Raw genomic sequence first — 21,484 nt, forward strand, 5'->3', positions numbered from 1 at the left:
AAGCTAGCGTTTGGCCTTAGATTCCGAGAAAATATTTGAAAAACTTAATTTGGGTGAAATTTTTTCAGTTTTGAAAATGTATTTGGTCATAATTTTTCAAAATATATTTCATTTTTTATTTTAAAAAACATGAAACATTATTTATATTCATAAGCTTTAAAAACTATCAAGAATACCCAACCACACAAAACATATATACTTGCTAATCCCAAATTAGGCAGAACATGATATTTTAATAACAACTGCTAATAACACACTTACTAGCTGCTACAATTCAAATTACACTACAAGGTTTACAAATCTAAAGAAAAATTCATACAAATCAAGCAAAACAAATTTGAAGAAAAATCATACAAATCAAGCAACATTAGCAGATCTTAGCAAATTACCTTCAAATTGGTATCTTCGCAACAAATTTCTACAATAGCTCGTTCACTTTATAGAAGAGATTGCTTTAACTATAAAAACATGGTAGATAGACTTTATAGAAAATGCATGATAGATAGAATTAGTTGAGTCTTAAATAGATGGAGCTTTTTTTTTTATAACATACAGAAGTTTGGGATAATTTTTAAAAGTTTTGAAAAGGCCAAAACATAGATCTTGGCCCAAAAATAGGTTTGAGTCATAAATTGGGATTTGACGATTTGTTTTCAAATCTGTCAAAATTTTATGGCCAAATAAAGATTTGAAAATAAATCTTCAAAATATGTTCTCAAAATCTATGGCCAAACGGGAGCTTATGGTCAGATTAGTATTACTCCCTCCGTCCAATTTATGTAATATAGTTTGACTGAGCATGGAGTTCAAGAAATAAAGGAAAACTTTGAATCTTGTGGTATAAAATAAGTCAAAATATTGTGTGGTTATAGATCATCTCGTTAAGCGTAAAAGATAAAGTTTAAAGTTAAATTGTTGCTAAATAAAAAAATGTATCATTCTTTTTAGGACAGAATAAAAAGAGAAGTGTATCATATAAATTGGGTAATTTAATAAGATAGATATATAGAATGAAGATTGCATAAATAAGTATTTTATTCGACATAATTTATGAACATGATAAAAGATTTGATAAAATGAGGATTGTACTAAAGTTATGTTTCATTTGACATTACTTACAAAATGTAACTTTTTTATTTTATTTTTATTTTTTGGTACATAATGTCAAAGCTATTTCATCCTTTAAAATTTAAATGAGGGTGACGGAAAGAATGACAGTTGTATGAGTTCACAAAAATTTTATGGTTAAAAAGTTAAAAATATTACGTCAATTTAAAGTCATTTAATCAAATGAGTCCTAGCAAGAAAATAACTAAGTTCAAATCTATTAAAAATAATAAATCATAATTTATTGATTTGATATATCGTTAACCCTTTCTTGTCCCCTTAACGATGACAAATGTAAAACAGGCACTATTCATACTTCCTCCGTCCAGTTATATGACACCATTCAGATTTCGAGAGTCAAATTTTAATGTTTTGACCATAAGTTTTTAGAAACTACGTACAAAGTATAATAAATCACTACTAATTAACCATTAAAATATTTAAAGAGCTTACATATAAATCATGATCAATTTTTTTTGTTTCACTATTAGAAAGCCAAAAGTGTTATATAAATTGTGATTTAAAGAGCTTACGTATAAATCACGATCTAATATTTTTTTATTTAACTATTAAAAAATGAAAAGTGTAACATAAACCGCAACAGAAAATGCTTGTCTCTATCTCTTGTATTTTGTAGTGTGCACTCCCCATTTCCGTGCCCATTTTTATTACTATATAATATGCTCTTATATATTCAGATATTCCTAGTTCAGAGTCGACAAACTTTACTCGATTTTTCAGTAAAAAGTCGTCAACCTTTTCCCGTGATGATATACTTTCAGTTGTACTAATAAAAAATGCAGTTCGAGTTCCAGTAAGCCTCCAAACTTGTTCAACAATGTCTTCCATTTCACTTCCTCTCTTAGCCGTTCGATCACCTCAAACCAACCACCCATTCCCTTCAATCTTCAATCTCAACGGTCCCTGTCCCACTTCACTCTCCTTCAACAACCATTTACAACTAGTCTCAAGTAGTAGTAGTAGTGCTTCTAACCAACCCATCACTGAAACAACAACAACAACAACCTCTAACTCTACCATCAATGTCCAAAATGACACCACTTTAGACACTACCCTTTTTGTAATTCGTGCCAAGAACCAAATTGGGCTTCTCCAAATCATCACCAAGGTGTTCAGAGTTCTTGGGCTAAGAATTGAGAAGGCTATAGTTGAATTTGAAGGTGAGTTTTTTGTTAAGAAGTTTTTTGTAAGTGATTCTAATGGTAAAAAGATTGAGAATTTGGAACATTTGGAGAAGATTAAGAAGGCATTGGTGGAAGCTATTGATGGTGATGGTGATGGTGATGGTGGTGGGGTGTCTCCATTGGTGGGGGTTAGTGGGAGAGGGGTGGTAGTGAGGAAAGCTGGGAAGGCAAAAGCAGAGAAGATGCTTGGGTTGATGGATGGGTTCTTGAATAATGATTCAGTTAGTTTACAAAAGGATATTCTTGATCATGTTGAATTTACTGTTGCTAGATCAAGATTCAATTTTGATGATTTTGAAGCTTACCAGGTATCTCCCTCCTCCATTTCAAATGGGAATGTCTCTCCATTTTGATATTACTTACAGCTTGTTAGATGGTTGGGTCTGCAGAGGCAGGATGTATGCAGACCTTACCCCTACATTTTGAGGTAGAGAGGCTGTTTCCGATAGACCCTTCCGATAGACCCTCGGCTCAAAATAAAAATAAGACAACAAAATAGCAAAATACAATTTTATTGTATTGTATGATATTGTTATTTTAAATACAATTTTTTGTTTTGATTGTTATTTAAATTTTATATTATCTTATCGTTGATACATTGTTATGTAACGACGAAAAGTCCCACTTTACGTAACAACCACTTTGGTTTGGTCGCGTCGGTGCCTTATCTTTTGCTCATTTTGGCTTTGCTTATTATTTAATAATCCTTTATCCTTTTTCCTACCTTTTTCAGTAGCTGTTACTAATGAAGAGTGCACAATGCAGGCATTAGCACATAGCGTCAGGGATCGTCTTATTGAGCGATGGCATGATACTCACCAGTATTTTAAGAAGAAAGATCCTAAGCGAATTTACTTCCTCTCGCTTGAATTTCTTATGGGTACTTGACATGCACATGCTCATTAAAGTCATTTTCTTTTGCTGCATCTAATTGGGGCACAGCTAGGCATTTCCTATTCAGTTATTCTTAGTTTTCTTTTTTGGAAACTTTTGTCTAATTAAGTTTTTTCTTTACTGGAACTGTCAGGTCGTTCTCTAACTAACAGTGTCATAAACCTTGGCATTCAGGACCAATATGCTGATGCTTTAACTCAGCTTGGATTTGACTATGAAGTCTTGGCAGAGCAGGTAGGAGAAATCTTATTTGTTGTCTCTGATTCTGCAGCAATTTTTTTGTGCCTGTAACATGTCACAAACTAACAAAATGAGTATATTTCGTGGTTACTTTGGATTGTTTGAACTTCTTCATGAATTTTAGTTAATCTAGAATATTTATGAGTAACATTTAAAGGACATGATAGGATAATGCCTGTATATGAAAATGGAACGATTCCAAATTCATAGGACAACTTTAACTGGTCTTGCTTTGTACAATTAATGGATGTCAGTTGATGCTTCATCCATAGGCACTGTTAATTATTCTGGTAATCAATCTAATTTTGAAGAAACTTGCATTTACAATTATCTCTGATGATTTTGTTTCTAACATACGTCTGTTTCAAGGAAGGAGATGCTGCCCTTGGTAATGGGGGCCTAGCTCGCCTTGCAGCTTGCCAAATGGATTCCCTAGCGACATTGGACTATCCAGCTTGGGGGTATTGTCTAGGCTCCTTTTTCTTGTTGTCTAAACGTCACTTTGGTTCTGATGTTGGTCGCTTTATCACGGTCTTGGTTGAGTCCAACCCCCCCCCCCCCCCCCCCCCGGGCTGCTTTTCCCAGACATACTAAACAATAGAAACAGTCAGAATAAATCCGTGTCTGCCTTTTTCATCGCTCCATTTTCATTTCCAGATAATAGCCACCCTTGTGGTGATAAGATCGGAGTGTTTGTTTTCTTTTCCTTTTATAAGCAGAGTTTCTGTATTATTTCGAAACCAAAATATCTTTTAGGGCTCCAGAATTTGGTGAGCTACTTTTATGGAATTCCCTGTCTAAATTTGAAATTCTAGGGTCTGAAACAAATGGCATCTAGCTTTTCTTCAAGGATTTGTCCTTTATCATCTTGAAGTTTTCTGAAGAAAGTCGACTGAGTTACAACCCTCTACATCTCTTCATCTTCAGTTATGGATTACGCTATCAATATGGATTATTTCGTCAGATCATAGTGGATGGTTTTCAACACGAACAACCCGATTTTTGGTTGAACTTTGGGAATCCCTGGGAGATAGAACGTGTTCATGTATCATATCCAGTGAAGGTTTGCAAGTATTTACTTTTCCGTCTCTTTCAGTGATTTATCCAAATGAAACATTTTTCTTTTCTTTTAGCTCTTGGACGGGGATGGAGGTGGGGTTATTGATATTATCTTCTTCAATCTTTTCGATTGAAGCTTTTACTTGTTGCTAACTGGCAATGTGCTTCTTATGCAAGTTCTATGGGACTGTTGAAGAGGAAGTTTTAAATGGAAAAAAATGTAAAATTTGGATACCTGGAGAATCAGTAAGTGCTTCTGTATTTTGTAAATCATTTTTTTGTGTGAGATATTTAGATGTATTGTCATGTCATATTGCCGAATGAGAAATACTATCCCTTGAGCATTTTCTTTTGTCTCTTACTTGTAGGTTGAAGCAGTGGCTTATGATAATCCAATACCTGGTTATGGAACGCGAAATGCCATCAACCTTAGACTGTGGGCTGCTAAACCAAGTGACCAATATGATATGGTAATCTTTTACCATGTTGTCTAGTAATTGTTTCTGACAAGTTCTAGTGAGGATGGTACAGAGGAGGCATCTGTATACTTTTGAGGGACTTATCTTCTGTATTTACAGAATGGTCTTTGTTTCACCATATGATTTTTCCTTTTATGTTTTTCTAGGGGGTGGGGGGTGTATGAAAAAGGGATAGAAGAACTTCATATTCAGTTTACTCCTGTTCCTTTTCTCTTACTGGCTTGTGGTATTAGTCCCTTTCATCTTTTGTCAAATGTGAACTTTATACCCGTAGTTGCACATATTGAACCCTTTTAGTTTTTTGAAAATAAATCTTATTATGTTGTTTGACATCTCTCAAACTCTTAACTTCTACGTGGTCCCCATTTCATCACTTGCAGGAGTCTTATACCACTGGGGATTATATTAATGCTATTGTTAACAGACAGAAGGCTGAAACTATAAGTAATGTGTTGTACCCTGATGACCGTTCTTACCAGGTATCTCCATTCTATATAATGTCTTGACAAAGTGAATAAATATAGAGTTCCTTTAGTTCCTTGGGAGGTTAGCCTTTGGGTTATGGAACTCCCATGCAATGTTGGATTGAGTTGGAATTGCTTTGGTGCTTGATCTTTTTGAATTTCTGTTATTTGAAGGGTAAAATAAAATGTGAAAGTCCTTATATATTCTCCAAGCATTTTGGGCAACATATTTCATAACTTTCTTTGATGTTCTTTCTTCAGGGTAAGGAACTGCGGTTGAAGCAACAGTATTTCTTTGTTTCAGCATCACTACAAGACATAATAAGGAGGTTTAAGGATTTACATAAAAACTTTGATGAGTTTCCAGAGAAGGTATTTACTTGACATTTTTTGGGATCTGTTATGTGTGAAGTTCCTTATAAGCATATAAAGTAATGCCATCCATAAAACAATGGGCTCAAGTCAGTGGACCTTGGTACAGGATGTTCAAAAACCATGCTTCTTATAGTTTGCTTATCATAGACAAACAAATACTTGTTTCTTCATTCCACTACCGACAACGTGAAATCTACTATTAATCAAATAGGTTTTCGGCATAGACTTCGCAAAGTTTGTCAAATGACTTGGTTATGCTGTTTTAAGATAAGCATAAGCCTTTTTTTACAACCATACACTCATGGCTGCATCTGCTAATTTATTCTTTTGAGGTTTTCTTTTCAGGTTGCTCTTCAGATAAATGATACACATCCATCAATTTCCATTGCTGAGGTAATGAGAGTGCTTGTTGATGAAGAACACTTGGATTGGAATAAAGCATGGGATATTGCTTGCAAGATTTTCTCAGTCACCATTCATGCAGTACAACCTGAAGGGCTTGAGAAAATCCCCGTGGATCTTTTGGGTACTGTTCTTCCTCGGCATTTGGAGGTTTGTTTCTTACAGAAGATCTTATATTATTTCAGAATAGTTTTTTAGTCTGTGCTTGAATATGTCGTGGTTTTTCTTTCAGCCATAAAGAATGTCATCCTTTTTGCACCAAAGCTAGCTTGTTTTATGTGTTTATTAATTGGGGACTGATTGTGTTCGAGTTACTTTGTTAAAACATCTCTTCATCTGATTTAATGATTCACCTTTTGTTCCAGATTATATATGAGATAAACTATTGTCTCATGGAAGAGTTAAAAAAGAGTTTTGGTCAGGACTACGATAGACTTTCCCGAATGTCAATTATTGAGGAGGGTGCTGTGAAGGTATAGAAGACAACCTTTTGATCTCGGTTCTGTTTCAATTAATGCTTTCAGTGGTTGATCAAATTTGATGTTTTCCTGCTATTTAAGATTTAAAAAAGAAGAAGAAATAAATCTGATGTTTTTCAACTGGACCAACCTGTAGTAGTGATATGTAGATGTCCCAATAATGTAGAATAATACCAACCACAAACTACACTCGTCTGACAATCTATGATGCATTTTCATTATGCCATTTTCACTAATCTAAAAATTGGGTAGAGGCCCGAGTGTTAGTTCCTTGTTTTTCTGCAATAGCCAATTTTGATCTTGCTCCCCATGTGGACAGAGTATTCGGATGGCAAACCTGTCACTTGCATGTTGCCACACTGTGAATGGTGTTTCCAGAGTGCATCTAGATACACTTAAAACAAGAGTGTTTAAGGTAATTTTAATTCTGCACTTTTCTGCTTTTCCTCTATTGCCCAATATTTGATGAGAATTTGATTTAAATCCTGCAATGATATGTCCTAAGAAATAGCTAAGTGAAAAGGATTATACAAAAAGAGATCATTTTGTAATTGCTGTGTCTTGCAGGACTTTTATGAGCTGTGGCCTCAGAAATTTCATTGCAAGACTAATGGAGTAACTCAGGTGCATAATTGACTGCTTGTTATTGACTCTTATCAATTTCGAGATTTCTGCCTCAGGTTTTGACTTGACAGAAATTCTTAAAAAAATTCTGGAGTTCTTTATGTTCGAAAGCTTCTGTGTTTCCATTACTGCCTTTAGTCGGCAGTGTCTACTTGCATAATAACAAGGTTCATATCTAATCACAAAAATTCTGTATCTTCCTTCTGTCATCATAAACAAATTGTATTTGGGGGGTTGGGGAACCTTTGATTGGAGTTCATCATGTGCATATAAAGTGATGGTATGAATTAGATTTGAAGCACTCTGCTACATTCTTCACATTTTTAATTTGTTATATGACAGCGCCGCTGGATAGTGGTGAGCAATCCTAGCTTGTGTTCAATCATTTCAAAATGGCTTGGGACAGAAGCATGGATCCGTAACATTGACCTCATAGCAGGTTTAAGAGAATATGCAAAAGATCCTGATTTACACACTGAATGGAAGAATGTATGAGATCTTTCTTTGCAATATCAATCTGAAAAGAGTTGTTGCCTATTTCTTTTGCAGTCTCTAATATATTTTGACTTCGGACTTGTAGATGAAGAGAGTTAACAAAATGAGGCTTGCTGAGTACATTGAAACACTAACCAGCTTGAAGGTTTCTGAACATATCCATTTCACTTCCTTCTTTGCAAGACAACCTACATGTACGTTGTAGCCTGACCAAGCGATAAACCCTATATTACAGGTCAGCTTGGATGCAATGTTTGATGTGCAGATAAAACGAATACATGAATACAAAAGACAACTGCTCAACATATTAGGTATCATCCACAGATATGACTGCATTAAGGTATACTCTATTTTTCCTTTCTTCGTAGAATAATATTCCTGAGCCAAACCTGACTGTCTAGTGGATATCTAACCACATAATAACAACTTTCTAAACTAGTTTGCAATGCAATTATCACCCTGTTCAAAAGACATTTCAGGCAGGCCAGCTTTGGTAATATGAAGTGGCTTAAAAGGTGCCTGGAAAACAAGATTCTACCTCGTTTTTCTTTTTGGAGTTCAAAGTCTGAATCTTTGAACCTAAAGACATCTATTTTTTGCCAACACTGGTTCAAATGATATATTGAATCAAGCCATGGGTAAATAAAGGAGAAAAAAAAAAAAGCCTTGGGCATTTGTCATTGACTTATATGCTTATGTGCGAGGCCAAACACGAGGCCACACAAACTAAGTTTAGTTGTAAACGAGAATAGAAATAAGTCATTTTCGAAAATAGATCAGACCACATGCTTTCATCACCAGCTGCAAAAAAAATCAAGACTATTAGAAACAGTTGTATTAGCTTAACTTTTTCTTCTTCTTTCCCATTGAATCTTTGTTTTTGTCCGGGGCCTCATATTATTTATCTTCTCTTCTTTTCGTCATTTCTTCAGTAGAATATCATGGATGCTCCAAAATCACTTTTGCTGAGACATAAAATAGCTAACTTACCTTATTTGTTCAGAATATGGTTATGCCTATTTAAGTATCATTTAATTTCTAGGAGAAGCTCCATTAGTTCCATATTTTCCTTCACCAATTTCTGTTGAACTGTACTCTTTCTTAAAACAGTTTCTACTGAACTGTACTCGACGAACCATCTCCCTGATACATTATACTGTTATTATTTTTTGAAGAATATGGATGAAAGTGACAAGCGGAGAGTTGTACCTCGTGTATGTATAATTGGTGGGAAAGCTGCTCCTGGTTATGAAGTTGCAAAGAAGATCATCAAACTTTGTCATGCGGTGGCTGATAAAGTTAACAGCGATCCTGATAGTGGGGATCTCCTGAAAGTGGTAGGACAATGATTTTGATTTATTTGCTTGAAACCTCAATTAAGTATGATCTCATCATGTTTATGTGAAACCATAGTCCATTCTTTGTTCTTTGAAAGTTGGTGAATGTCCATTCAGAAACTTCATCTGTTTCTGAAAATACAACATGGGATGATGAAAGGAAATTACAAAAGAAAACGGAAGGGAAGAGAACAGCATGCAGGTTCTAAGCATTACTTTTTAGGCCCTAGCAATCCGTAACATAAACTCTTTTCCTGAAAGGATGTGTTCATTCTAGAGTCAGCCCTAATTGGAAATTTTTGAGGAAAGTTACTGAAAACACTTCTACCATTTGCTGCAGAATTTTGAAATTGTTAGGTTTCACAAGACTTCATGTCATTGATCTAAAAAGTTCTCAGAGTTTACTTTATATGTCATTCTTGCTTTCTTTTCCCCATCCTCTACTAGTAACTGTTCACGTGCACTGTTCCTGGACCGTTGGTGTAAATGTTGTAGTTAGAACTTCTGTACTTCCATTTTTCTGCTGTCATTATAGATAGATAGGACTTAACAGAAATGAACTCGTCTACTGTCGTTTCAGGTTTTCATTCCTGATTATAATGTCTCTGTTGCCGAACTAGTAATTCCAGGGAGTGATCTTTCACAGCATCTAAGGTCAGTGTTTAGCCAGTGCATTCTCTTTCGTTTTCTTATCTTTTAACAGGTGCAATTTACAATTATAACACACTGTCTTACCTGATAACATCTATTGTTTTCTAAGTAGGATAAATCACATACTTCCTCTTTGGATAGTAAACTTCACATTGACTGCATCTTTGTTTCATAATGAAAGTTGTTGCTTGCTTTAACTGGTATCTATAACTCAAGTATTTCGCAGTTACCTGCAAAACTTGGTGTACCAGGAATAGTTCATGTACAATGTGTGCTAACGTGTGAAAATCATATATATATATATGATGCAGTACTGCTGGACATGAGGCATCTGGAACTGGATGTATGAAATTTTTGATGAACGGTTGTTTATTATTAGCAACTGCAGATGGCTCAGCAGTTGAAATAGCTGAAGAAATAGGAGCAGCAAACATGGTAAGTAGTGTTAGGATGCTTCTACACACTCCATTTCACTTTTTGATGATAACTGCAACTGTTCACAGTTTGGTTAGAAGGATAAAATCTATATCAAGCAACCACGCTTAAACTTCATGTATGGAGGTCATGTGTTAGATAAATATTCTTTGGCTGATCTATGCCCTGGGTTACTTTGTTTTGTTGTTTATTTCATTTATTTTTTTGTCAGTCCAGGTTTGTACTTTTTGAATACTTTTAAATGATCGAGCGATTGACTGAGTAGTGACAGTAAACACATGTAAATGCTGATAAAACAATAGAGGAAAAAGAGAACGAGTGTTGACGGATATGATCCCCTTAATTTGACTCCGTTTTCTTGTTTGATATCTTTATTTTGTTCTTCTCTTTTGCTTTTTCTTCTCCAGTTTCTTTTTGGTGCAAAGGTGGGTGAGGTTCCAGCATTGCGAGAAAAAGGAACTACCCTCAAAGGTTCACTTCAATTTGCACGAGTTGTAAGGTATGAGGTGTAGTTTGAGCAATCTTTCCCTTGACCTTTACAGTCTATGCTCTGTATCTGTCAGACTGTCCCCAATGAACAATCTGCCGTTTGTAGGTTTTTCGTTCTGTTGGGTGCCATAGGAACTTGGGTCTTTTCTATCTCTCTGTCTTTGACAGTCACATTTTTTTCCTCCCCAACCAAGATCGTCTATACCATGTCTCATTCACTGGTGTGATTGTCAAAGCAGATGAACGCATCGTCTAGTCACACCAATGGTCTTTATGATGTGATATCACTCATCCCCATTTATAATTTCTCGACTTTTCATTAACATAAATGAGTTGGTACTTGGGAGAACAGATGAGTATTAAAGCCATTGCTTTGCCTCGAAGGTTCTTGGAGATTTGTCCTGACAATAGAATTCATATTCCATCTGAAGTATTTCCTATCCTATTTGCAATTGCAACGCAGTTTGCAGCTATGTGGCTTCCCACTGCTGTAAGCATGAGTGTTCATTGTTGACAAGCAACCTTAGTTAGAAATACATCTAGTCAGAATTAGTTAAAGCTTTCTATGTGGATGATGTTGCATATTAAATGACAGTTTACTACAGTACCAGTTTCTCAAAAAATTAAATGACAGTTTACTATGCTCTCTATTCTATTTTCTTTGTCTTCTGTGTAGCACTTTATTTTAGACAACAGAATGTGTTTGTTTCTCTCTTGAATAAGGATGATGTCTGACAAGGGTGGCAGAAAAGTTTCCCTCTATGTTTTGGGTAATGCCAGGTCAGAGTAAACAGATTTTAAATGGACCTATAGTGCCCTAACTTCCAATATGCCTGCCTATTTACAGGTTTTTGACTGTCATAGATAATTAATTTAAGCAAACAACATAAAGAAGCCAGAAGGAAAGTACTGTTGTCATAGTAATATCAGCTCTGTGGTTGAAGCTTTCCTGCTGACATGCATAAAGAATTTATTGAAGTTTTAACTCAGCGTTTTCTTTGCAAAACTGGAAAAGCAACTTGTGCGAAATGAAAAATAATAGAAAGGAAAAAAAAGGGGAAATAAAAGTAGCTTCCAGTTGCCAGCTAGAACGTGATTACCTTGATCAGCTTACTCCGCAAGATTATTAGTTATAGGATGAAGCTTATTGCAGAATGATCATTGTTAGTGGAACGCACTATGTTATATTCCTGAGAATAACTTAAAGAGTTTAAAAAAGTTTTTAGCTCAGTTCGTTGTACGATATATGTAGGATGGTCCGGGATGGTTACTTTGGCTTCAAAGACTATTTCAAGTCACTATGCGACACTGTTGAGGATGGTGGAGACTTTTATCTCCTGGGATATGATTTTGCTAGTTATTTAGAGGCTCAGGTAATGTTTTAAACCAAACTGTTAGTGCAACTATTTCTGTTACAAATGTTCGGTTCGAAACTGACAGTTTATGAGGACAGGCGGCTGCTGATAGAGCGTTTGTTGATCAAGAAAAGTGGACCCAAATGAGCATACTTTCTACAGCCGGTTCTGGGAAATTCAGCAGTGATAGAACAATAGAAGAATATGCACAGCAGAGTTGGGGCATTGAACCCTGCAAATGCCCCTTTTGATTTGCAAAACTATGTCTGACATGCACACATTTCACGTACTACCAACATGGGTTGTACAGCAATATTAACCGTGTATTCCTAATTTGACGATGAAGAAGCAATCACTGCAAGAACATTCTAACGGAGCTCTTATCGTCGGGGAGAGTGTGAATGGGACGGGCTACATTTTCAAAAAGATGATCTGCTCTTCATCTCTATATCTATTCTGAATGCTGATGTGAATCATGTGAACATGGTAATTTTGAACAAGGGCTAGTCAGTTTATTTTATGTCAATTTGTGGTATGCGGTCTACAGTACAGTATATTGAATAACATAGAATCTCATGTATATGGCTCATAGCAACGTCCACCATTACACATGGAAATAAATTACAAGAAACCTACTTGTTAGATATACTTAATTTTATGCCATGCAAGCCATTAATATGAAGATGCAAATGATTTTTGGGTTTAGAAAGCTATCTGCTATGACAGTTCGAGGAATTTATTCAATGGGGGTAATGCTTTACTAGTAGTATGTATAAACCACCCATTAATCACTTTAAAACACTTATTTGATACGATGGGAGGAAAAAAAAAACTCTGGAAGATATGTTTTGCGAGAAATGAATGTACTTTAAAACTAGTAAAGAATAATAAAGATTTTGAATGATACATAGCAGATAACAAGGAGAGTTTGCAGTGGGCATCTTTCTTCTGTATTTTTTTTTTTTTTTAAATTTCATTACACCTCATCAGAGACGGTTAATGCTGTTCTCACTTCAATGAACATTTCACCTATACTTCACTAATCCTCACTCATCTCTCTCTCCGGTAAATTATCCGAAAGTAAAGCAAGTCTCAAGTAAGTTCATATCCAAATTATTGGGTAAAGTTGCAACCATTGGCATATAACCGCATAGATTTTACTTCTTACTCCCTTCGTCTATTTTTACTGGTTAATGTTTGACTTGACACACTCTTTAAAAAGTAATTACTAATAAAATGATAAGTTTACTATAGCCTATATATCACCCTTTGAATATACTTCCTCCATCTGTTTTTACTTATTAATGTTTGACTTGACACACTCTTTAAAAAATAATTACTAATAAGATGATAAGTTTTCTATAGTCTATATATCACCCTTTGAATATACTCCATCCGTCCATTTTTTACTTGTCCACTTTATAAAAAATAGATGTCCATTTTTACATGTTCAGTTTGGAAAATGAAGAGATAATTTATCGTTTCATAACTGTTTTACCCTTACTGTTAATTATTGAGTTGGAAACTTTAATAAATTATATTGTTAGTGGCTGCACAACTTTTAAATTATGTTTAATTGGTTTCAATCATTAGATCACTTAGTAATAATTAGGGGGATATAATAAAATTGGATATAATAAAATTATGACTCTATTCATGACTTCTTAAGGGGTGTGTCAAGTCAGGACATGTAATGATGCGATTCCTACAGCCAAAACTCTAGGAATCTAACCTAAACGCGGAAATTGAAAGATAAAAGGAGAATTTGGGATGAGAAGAGAAAAGATAGGAGTAAGACCCAATTAGTAAAGAATTATAGGCAAATTTGGATATATGAAAATCCAAACCCTCCTAATCGATTCATACTAACTAACCTATACTATTTAAAATCAATTAAGAGTTAATCAAATGAATCTACAAATGAACAACTCTAATATGAAATCAATGAAAAAGAAGGTTCAATAGCCAACAATGGAATCCGCCATAATTAACTAACACTAATCACTAGATTAGCACTACACTAACTACCAAAGAAACTATCATTCTTCAAGAGTATTCCTCTCAACATCATTCAAAACTAAAGAATGAAAATAGCCTAAACCAAGCTTATATAGTTTTTCTTATTATAACAAAGACCCAAAAGTAGCCTTTGCACAAATAACACAACATTGGGCCTTCACCCACCCAATTGCGCTCTTAACCACTTTTTATGGCTTCCATCTTTTGGCCATCATCTTTGTGCCTCTTCCAAGCAATCATCCACACTATGTATGTCCTTGTGAATTGTCTTTCCATGACCTTCAAAAGCCCAATCTTCATCACCAAAGGGCGTGTGACATGAGAATGTACGTCCGAGGCTCCAAAATGAATTTTAGCCTCCATAATCGCACATGAGCTTTTTAGGATCAGATCATGTAAAAATGAATGGAGAGAGTAATAAATTCAATGTTTTGGGAAATGCATTCAAAATGATTCTAATAATTAATAATAAAGGTAAATTAGAAACTAATGAATTATAAGTTGGTTTTCCACATTTATTTTTAGTATAGCGGGCAAATAAAAGTTGGCGGAGCAATTAATTTTTATATGGTTTTCCACATCTATTTTTAGTATAGTGGGCAAATAAAAGTGGGCGGAGCAAGTAATTTTTATAAGTTGGTTTTCCACGTCTGGTATTAGTATAGTGGGCAAATAAAAGTGGGCAGAGCAAGTAATTTTGTGGTCTATTATTAGAAGGGAAAAGGGCCAAAAATACCCCTCTACTTTGGAAAAAGGGTTGAAAATATCCTCCTAACTTATTTTGGGTCAAAAATATCCCTCCCATCCTTAAAGTTTTCAAATATACTCCTGTCTTACCGGAGATTATCCCCAAAATAACCCCAAATCATTTTCTAAACCCGCTCTATCATTAAATCCGACACAACTAAATAATAACCCATAAGATCCCCTTATTCCCTCAAACTTCATACCTACGTATTGGGAGAATAAGGGGATCTTATGTGTTATTATTTAGTTGTGTCGGATTTAAATGATGAAGCGGGTTTAAAAAATGATTTCAGGTTATTTTGGCAAGGCAGGGATATATTTGAAAACTTTAAAGATGTCGGGGGTATTTCTGATCCAAAATAAGTTGGGAGGAAATTTTTAGCCCTGTTTTCCAGAATAGAGGGGTATTTTTGACCCTTTACCCTTATTAGAAAGTCTTTGAACAGTACATTTTTCTTTCATTAGATGTGTTTGTAGTCCAAGGCGGAAGAGTAAACGGCATTGGGATTTTAGCCAAGATTCAGTAGGAATCAAAAATGGAGATGGCCATGTCATTAATTTTGATTGCCGCCACATTTACTGCTCTGATAGCTTCAACAGCGGCTCTCCTTCCTCCGATCAACGAATTACGAGAAGCGAACATCAAAATCGCTCGATTAGGTTTATTCCCTTATCACTTTCGACATTCACATTTGGTCATTTGGTCAATGCTTACGTTTCTTGCGGTTTATAAGTGCATAAAAATACAGGTAATAATTACACACACAAAACAAATTTACACTTACTCATGATACACACAATACTCACTGCACATCCATGTAATTACGCACACAGAGAAAAACTGCATTTAGATGTAATTATACACAGAGAGCACGGCAGACGAGAGACGGAGCCAGGATTTTTAGTTTATGGGTTACAGGCTACAATTTCTTTTTTGCTTACTGGATTCTCGATGGATTATTTATACATTTTAAATGATTTTCTTAATACAAATACAACGTTTGCCGAACCTGCTCTGCCTCTATGGTGGACGCATGCACAAAACTGCATTTACACGCAAGGAGAGAAAGCGAGAGAAGTGAATTTTGACTTGAACAAAGAATTGTGGTATTGTATTTAATATTGGGATAGATAACTTGGAATGGACAGTTCTAACTGCGAGCAGCTGCAGTGAGTCAGAAGATTGTATTTAGTCCGAATTTGACTCTAGCTATTACTGATTTTTGGATTCGTGATTTTAGATTGAACTGACTGCTATGCATAGGTTTATTGTTAGAAGAAGGAAGAATCCAGAAAAATCATTCTACTGACGGATTACGAGGGCTTCAGTAAATGTTTCATTATAAGCTGGTTGATATGAGTACTTCATTTTGTAGCCAGGATCTTTTTTCCCCTCCTTATTCTTAACTATTGATCAGTTGGGAAAGATTTTGATTGGGTTATCTTGTATGACTGGAATATGTGATTATAAGCTTGTCATAATACATAAGACACCAGCAAGAAAGTAACATGTATAAAGCTCTAATAACTTGGTATTAGTCATATCTCAGTTGAAATTGGGTAATATGTTTTGTCCTGTTACCGTAAAAAATTGTGTAATGCTAAGAAGTCTTATTGTCTCTACCTCCCAAGGTAGGGGTAAGGTTTTTGTACACATTACCCTCCCCAGACCCCACTTTTGTGGGATTACACTGGGTATGTTGTTGTTGTTGCTAAGAAGTCTTATTGGGACATTGTATTGAATATGTGCGTTGAAGAATGTTATTTATTTTCTTTCTCCTTTTCCTTTTAAATAGCAACTTTCCTTAGTGGAGTTGCCAGCATGAGTGCAGGGGCCATGTTCTTTCTTATGCTTGTGTCCTGATGATCCTACCTATCTCTATCCACTTCATAATATGTGCTTTTCAGAATTCTGTGATATCATACGATGAGTCCTTTATACCGTGCAGTTCTAGGTCTTCTTATGCATTAGATAAAGATATCTATTCCGTAGCTTTTTTCATGAGAAGTATACTATGCTATTATTCTACTGGGTTCTGTAAATTTTAACATTGGTGTATTTGGTTGCAGAATCCATCCTTGATGAAGGAATTCCAAATTTAAATGCTAAAAGCCAATACATCAGGGAAACTGAGAAGAAAATAGAGGACATTAGTATAGAAATTGACAATCTTACAACCGCTTTGTCCAAATTGCAGGTTTGTTTCTGGCTAGTTTCCAGTTTCTCATGTCTGCTAATATCTGAGTTAGATCTTGCGTTATTACGAGTAGGATCTAAATATGTTGAGGTACAATAGGTTGACATGTAGTGGTCCATTTACATTTGTTGACAGTAGGTAAATGGTAATGCCTTCACGGGTCGTGCTAAATATTGCTAGAGCGTCTATAATTGATACAATCTGAGTAAATTCGCATCAATATGAGAAAATAGTAAAAAATGATACACATCCATTCCTCATAAATGCTATCTTTTCCTTTTCTTCAGCATCACTCATCAAGGATTAGTGCTCTAGAAGAAGAGGTATGATTGCCACGTTATCTCAGCTTTTTCTTTACCATACAGTTTCTCATCTTATAAAAATGAAGGAATTGAGTAGGTACAACTCCTTTGGGATGCGGCAAGAAAAAACAACTTCAAGATTCATAAATTGGAGTTCAAAGCTCAAGATGCTGAGAAAAGATTAGAAGTTCTTACCTCTCAAGTCGAAAAGGTAGGTTTGCAAAAGCCATGAGTAAACAATTTCAGCAATTAATATTTCTCTAGTGCAGGTCAAGTGGAAGAAAGTAATTTATGTTATAATGTTGGGTATTCTTTCATCATCCTGAGAATGAGATTTAGAAGTGTTTTGAAACATCTTTATTGTTTACTAGGTAACCCGACGCTTAAGATTTCTATTCAGTAGAAGAAATGATCTTTTTTTTTTGTCCTAGAAATCTCCGAGGCCCATGGAGCACAGTTCGAAACTCGCTGGATAATGGGCCTGCCCCTCTACCCTTCTCCACTTAAATACTAGACTTTTGTCCACGGCATGGTTCGAACCCCTGAGACACACCTAACTCGGACATCATGCGCGTTGCGCTCTCACCGCTAGACCAAAACTGTGGGGTGAAGAAATGATGTTATTTCATGCATAGGAGACAAAAATAGGACCTAACGGATAACAAGATGTCAACAGCAATAACATATTTCTTGGATTTGGAAAATTTCTATTGTTGTGACTATCAATATACTCTATATGATAATAAAGGAAATTTATAGTGTTCAAAGAAAAAGAAATGGTAGAAGAGCACAAGTGTACTTTGGTCCTCTTAAAAGGTTTTCCTTCACCTACTCTTTTTTGAAGAACTCAAAAGGCAATGACCTGATGCGTTTCTTTTTAGGCAAGAGATGTGGCAAAAAGATTTCCGTTTGAGTATTATGATATTCCGCAATCTTTCGTTGATGAACTTTTAACTTGGTTGATAGATGGCTGAAATTGTGTCTGAAAAATGGATTCAGATACAACGACTTGAACAAGCTGTTCAAATGGCAGAGGTATCTTCTCGTTTACACCTTGGCTTGAATTTACCATTAGAACTATAATAAAATTGCAGCCAAAGCTAAATCAGAACGTTAAATGTCAGGTGAGAACCCTGAAGGTCAAAAGACAACTAAGGTTCAGTAAATGTCCATTTGTCAAGGTACTTGAAGTCCTAAAATTTTCCTAGCTTGCCAACTCCTTTAGGAACATCGTATATAGATATTGCCATGATCACTCTTGACATTTTCTTTGAAGAGAACTAACACTCTTGTGATCTCCAGTTCATCAAAAACCTTTTCGGCCACCAACTCGAAACGTTGAAGGGAATTCTGCATCCATATGGATCATACAGTATGGCTGATCCTAATTCCTACTGGTCTCAAGCTTTGCATCACTTGCGGAGGACCTTTTCGTCTGCAAGACAATACCATTACGAGGTACTCAAATTTCCTTAATGAGGAGGTTGGGATTAATTAGTGGTCTTTAGCTCATTAATCACTTTATGAGGTCATATTGTACATCGGTTGTTTCATATGTCTAACATTTAGTTGTTCTTCCTCTTGAATGAGCAATATCAGAATAAATATTTGTGTTTGAAATTTAACTTGGTAACTGGAGTATCATTATCAAAAAAGTTAGAAACTGGAGTACGTTTGAAATAGGGTCTGAAACAATTTTTGAATTCTTCTGTACTTTTAGTGTAAGATTGTATATACATATTGGATGTACATCCTCAGAACAATGATATGAACTTCTAACAACTTATGCACTATGCAGTTGCAAAGCTTTGTAAAGCAGGAGATAGAAAGGAATGAATTCCCCGCGGCTTTAGCTAATGAAGAAGTGGTGTTCTTAGTGGTAAGAATCTTGATACTGTTGAGTTTTGTGAATTTTATTTATCTTTGCATGTCATTATATGATTTCCCTAATGTCCTTGTTTATGGAAATCTGCTTTTGGCAGGCCTCAGTTCTGATCGTCTTTCCAATTTTAAGTGTATTCATGCTTCTCTTCTCATACTTTAGCTAAGCAGATATTCAAACTGGTGAAAAATTGCACCAAGATTGCAGTTGAGAATAGTGTTTATGCTATTTCTTCTAAGAAAATCTTGAAGGTCGACAACCTATCCGAGATTGGGTAGGATTCCCCTTAAAGCAATGATTGGTTTACCAAACCATTAGCACATGACATCCAGGAATTATGCATGAAAAGAAGCAAGTGATCACCACGTGAAATTTTTGATCTCTTGTACACTGTAGATAATCATGTTAACAAATTTCACCTCATGGGTTCTTGATGGTAGTTGTTAAACGATGGGTGTGAAAAGCATCATAGCTTAGTTGTCAGCAACAAAGTACCAGGTTCCGCGAATGTAACTGCTGATTTGTTATCTCAAGCAAACTGCTGGCTGTAATAATTTTCCGTGAATATTCAAGTATATGATCCAAAAATTTAGAAAAATAAAAGTACGTATCTTCTGGTGCTCTCTCTTCCGTATGAAGATTATATGACAATCTTTTCCAAATGAATTGTTGATTCTAACGCATGAGCTAAATACTTTCAGGATGTTAGATTGGGAAATTATACAGCAAGTAATTTTTTTTAAGAGAAGTTAAATGGTTGAAAATCATTGATTGGAGATGAAACCGTACGTTCTAGCTTTTCTCTTACAAAATTGTAGTTGTCTCTCTAGTGTAACGTTTTTAGTAGTATTTTTCTTTATTTTCCTGATGTTACAAAATTAAATCTTGATTAGTATGATTTGGCAGTTCCAATCCTGATTTAAAATTCCTTAACAGACCTGAATTATTTTGGGTCATTTGCACGATTGCCCTTCAAAGGCACTGGTCTTTAATATTTGTTCCTCAAATTGGTGGTCTTTAATTTTTGTCCTTTGCTAAAAATTCTTTGGTTTCTGGTTTGAACTCCCACTCAGTCAAAAATTAAAAAAAATAAAATCGCAAGATAGAGTTTGGATTTACAAGTGCAAAATTCTGCCTTAAGGCAATTTTTTTTTAACTTAGTTGGAATTTTATAAACCTTAGCCTTAATTTTGGGCAAAAGTTAAGCCGTAAGGTAGAGATTTGCATTAAAGCCAAAATTTGAGTAAAAGTTTACCTTACTTCTGCCTGAATAGGCCTAATTTTGCTATAAACTTCTGCCTTGCGATTTTATTTTTTTAATATTTAACTGAGCGGGGGTTCGAACCTGAAACCCATGGGTTTTTAGGCGAAGGGAAAATAATTAAAGATTTTAAATTTTAGGAGCAAAAATTAAAGACCAGTGCCTTTGAAGGACATTCCCCACAAAAAAAATGAATTATTTTCAGTGCTCAGGACTCAGGGGGCCAATTTGCAATATTCAAAACAGTAGGGGTCAAACTGAAATTATGCCAAAAGCAACACTAGCTTCTCCCCACATTCCAAATCCTCCTCCAAGTTGGCCAGGTAACCCAGCTAAGGATAACCTCTCAACAAGAAAACAATGATAACCAAAAAATGGAATACACAACATGGGATCAAAGAATCCAAGCATTAACACACATCATAACCAATCCCACAACTAAACCAACATTTGATTCCCAAATCTTCATTTCTAGCCAAGTCCCATGTTATCTCAACTGGGACTATCCACCAATTCTATGCACCAAATCTTCCACCAACACTTTCCCTTCAGTGTATCTGAAATGGTCTTTCTCAGTTTTCCTGAAAAGGGTTTCAAGACTTGGGGCACCTGAAACTTCATGGAGGTCCAAATGCCCATATCAACAACCCCCACCACTGGTACTGGCTAAAGGGATAGAGGAAGCTCAGTGGGGAGATGAAGAGAGGAGACAATATGTGAGGAAAAGGTTTAAAAGGAGACCCTTTGGGAGTGATGTTCACCCTTTGATTCCATTTATTGTGCCTAATCTCTTGTTGTTCTCTCTTCTGTTATGGAACCCTTTTCCAATTGATGGGTCAGATTCTTGAATTTGGAGCTTGTTTGTGATAAGGTTGTTCCTAGTTTTGTTTTCTTCAATCCTAAATTGGGAATATATGTTTCCCTTGATATTTTCTAACAAAGATTTGGTCAAGAAATTATCTCAAATTAGTAAATAGGAAGTATA

General features: G+C 35.3%; 3 protein-coding genes across 3 annotated transcripts; all 3 read left to right on the plus strand.

Annotated features, from left to right (window-relative positions):
• Positions 1-1,770: 1,770 nt before the first annotated feature.
• On the plus strand, positions 1,771-12,736 carry LOC132621507 (uncharacterized). The gene is made up of 22 exons (XM_060335805.1): positions 1,771-2,620; positions 3,078-3,192; positions 3,340-3,440; positions 3,816-3,907; positions 4,374-4,509; positions 4,683-4,751; positions 4,874-4,975; positions 5,365-5,463; positions 5,710-5,820; positions 6,169-6,375; positions 6,591-6,698; positions 7,024-7,119; positions 7,272-7,328; positions 7,671-7,817; positions 7,909-7,968; positions 8,059-8,163; positions 8,999-9,160; positions 9,741-9,814; positions 10,123-10,246; positions 10,654-10,745; positions 11,988-12,108; positions 12,189-12,736. The coding sequence occupies exons 1-22, from the start codon at positions 1,946-1,948 to the stop codon at positions 12,339-12,341; spliced, it is 3,006 nt and encodes a 1,001-aa protein (XP_060191788.1). The 5' UTR covers positions 1,771-1,945; the 3' UTR covers positions 12,342-12,736.
• Positions 12,737-15,288: 2,552 nt separating this feature from the next.
• Positions 15,289-19,861, plus strand: LOC132623279 (uncharacterized). The gene is made up of 9 exons (XM_060338015.1): positions 15,289-15,516; positions 16,927-17,054; positions 17,342-17,377; positions 17,454-17,567; positions 18,323-18,391; positions 18,481-18,537; positions 18,659-18,814; positions 19,155-19,235; positions 19,339-19,861. The coding sequence occupies exons 1-9, from the start codon at positions 15,393-15,395 to the stop codon at positions 19,402-19,404; spliced, it is 831 nt and encodes a 276-aa protein (XP_060193998.1). The 5' UTR covers positions 15,289-15,392; the 3' UTR covers positions 19,405-19,861.
• An 871-nt stretch (positions 19,862-20,732) lies between these two features.
• On the plus strand, positions 20,733-21,465 carry LOC132623759 (uncharacterized). Its single transcript, XM_060338574.1, has one exon. The coding sequence runs from the start codon at positions 20,874-20,876 to the stop codon at positions 21,345-21,347; it is 474 nt and encodes a 157-aa protein (XP_060194557.1). The 5' UTR covers positions 20,733-20,873; the 3' UTR covers positions 21,348-21,465.
• Positions 21,466-21,484: the final 19 nt, after the last annotated feature.

Source organism: Lycium barbarum, chromosome 12, assembly GCF_019175385.1.
Source record: "Lycium barbarum isolate Lr01 chromosome 12, ASM1917538v2, whole genome shotgun sequence".
Taxonomy (NCBI): domain Eukaryota; kingdom Viridiplantae; phylum Streptophyta; class Magnoliopsida; order Solanales; family Solanaceae; genus Lycium; species Lycium barbarum.

What these genes read in the sequence shown, in the direction of transcription:
- LOC132621507 (XM_060335805.1), top strand. Translation starts at nt 1,946, where the DNA reads ATGTCTTCCATTTCACTTCCTCTCTTAGCCGTTCGATCACCTCAAACC. An exon ending in ATGAAGTCTTGGCAGAGCAG is followed by an intron (nt 3,441 to 3,815) that starts GTAGGAGAAATC and finishes GTCTGTTTCAAG; the next exon opens with GAAGGAGATGCTGCCCTTGG. An exon ending in TACACACTGAATGGAAGAAT is followed by an intron (nt 7,818 to 7,908) that starts GTATGAGATCTT and finishes TCGGACTTGTAG; the next exon opens with ATGAAGAGAGTTAACAAAAT.
- LOC132623279 (XM_060338015.1), top strand. Translation starts at nt 15,393, where the DNA reads ATGGAGATGGCCATGTCATTAATTTTGATTGCCGCCACATTTACTGCT. An exon ending in CCGCTTTGTCCAAATTGCAG is followed by an intron (nt 17,055 to 17,341) that starts GTTTGTTTCTGG and finishes CCTTTTCTTCAG; the next exon opens with CATCACTCATCAAGGATTAG. An exon ending in TTAGTGCTCTAGAAGAAGAG is followed by an intron (nt 17,378 to 17,453) that starts GTATGATTGCCA and finishes GGAATTGAGTAG; the next exon opens with GTACAACTCCTTTGGGATGC.
- LOC132623759 (XM_060338574.1), top strand. Translation starts at nt 20,874, where the DNA reads ATGGAATACACAACATGGGATCAAAGAATCCAAGCATTAACACACATC.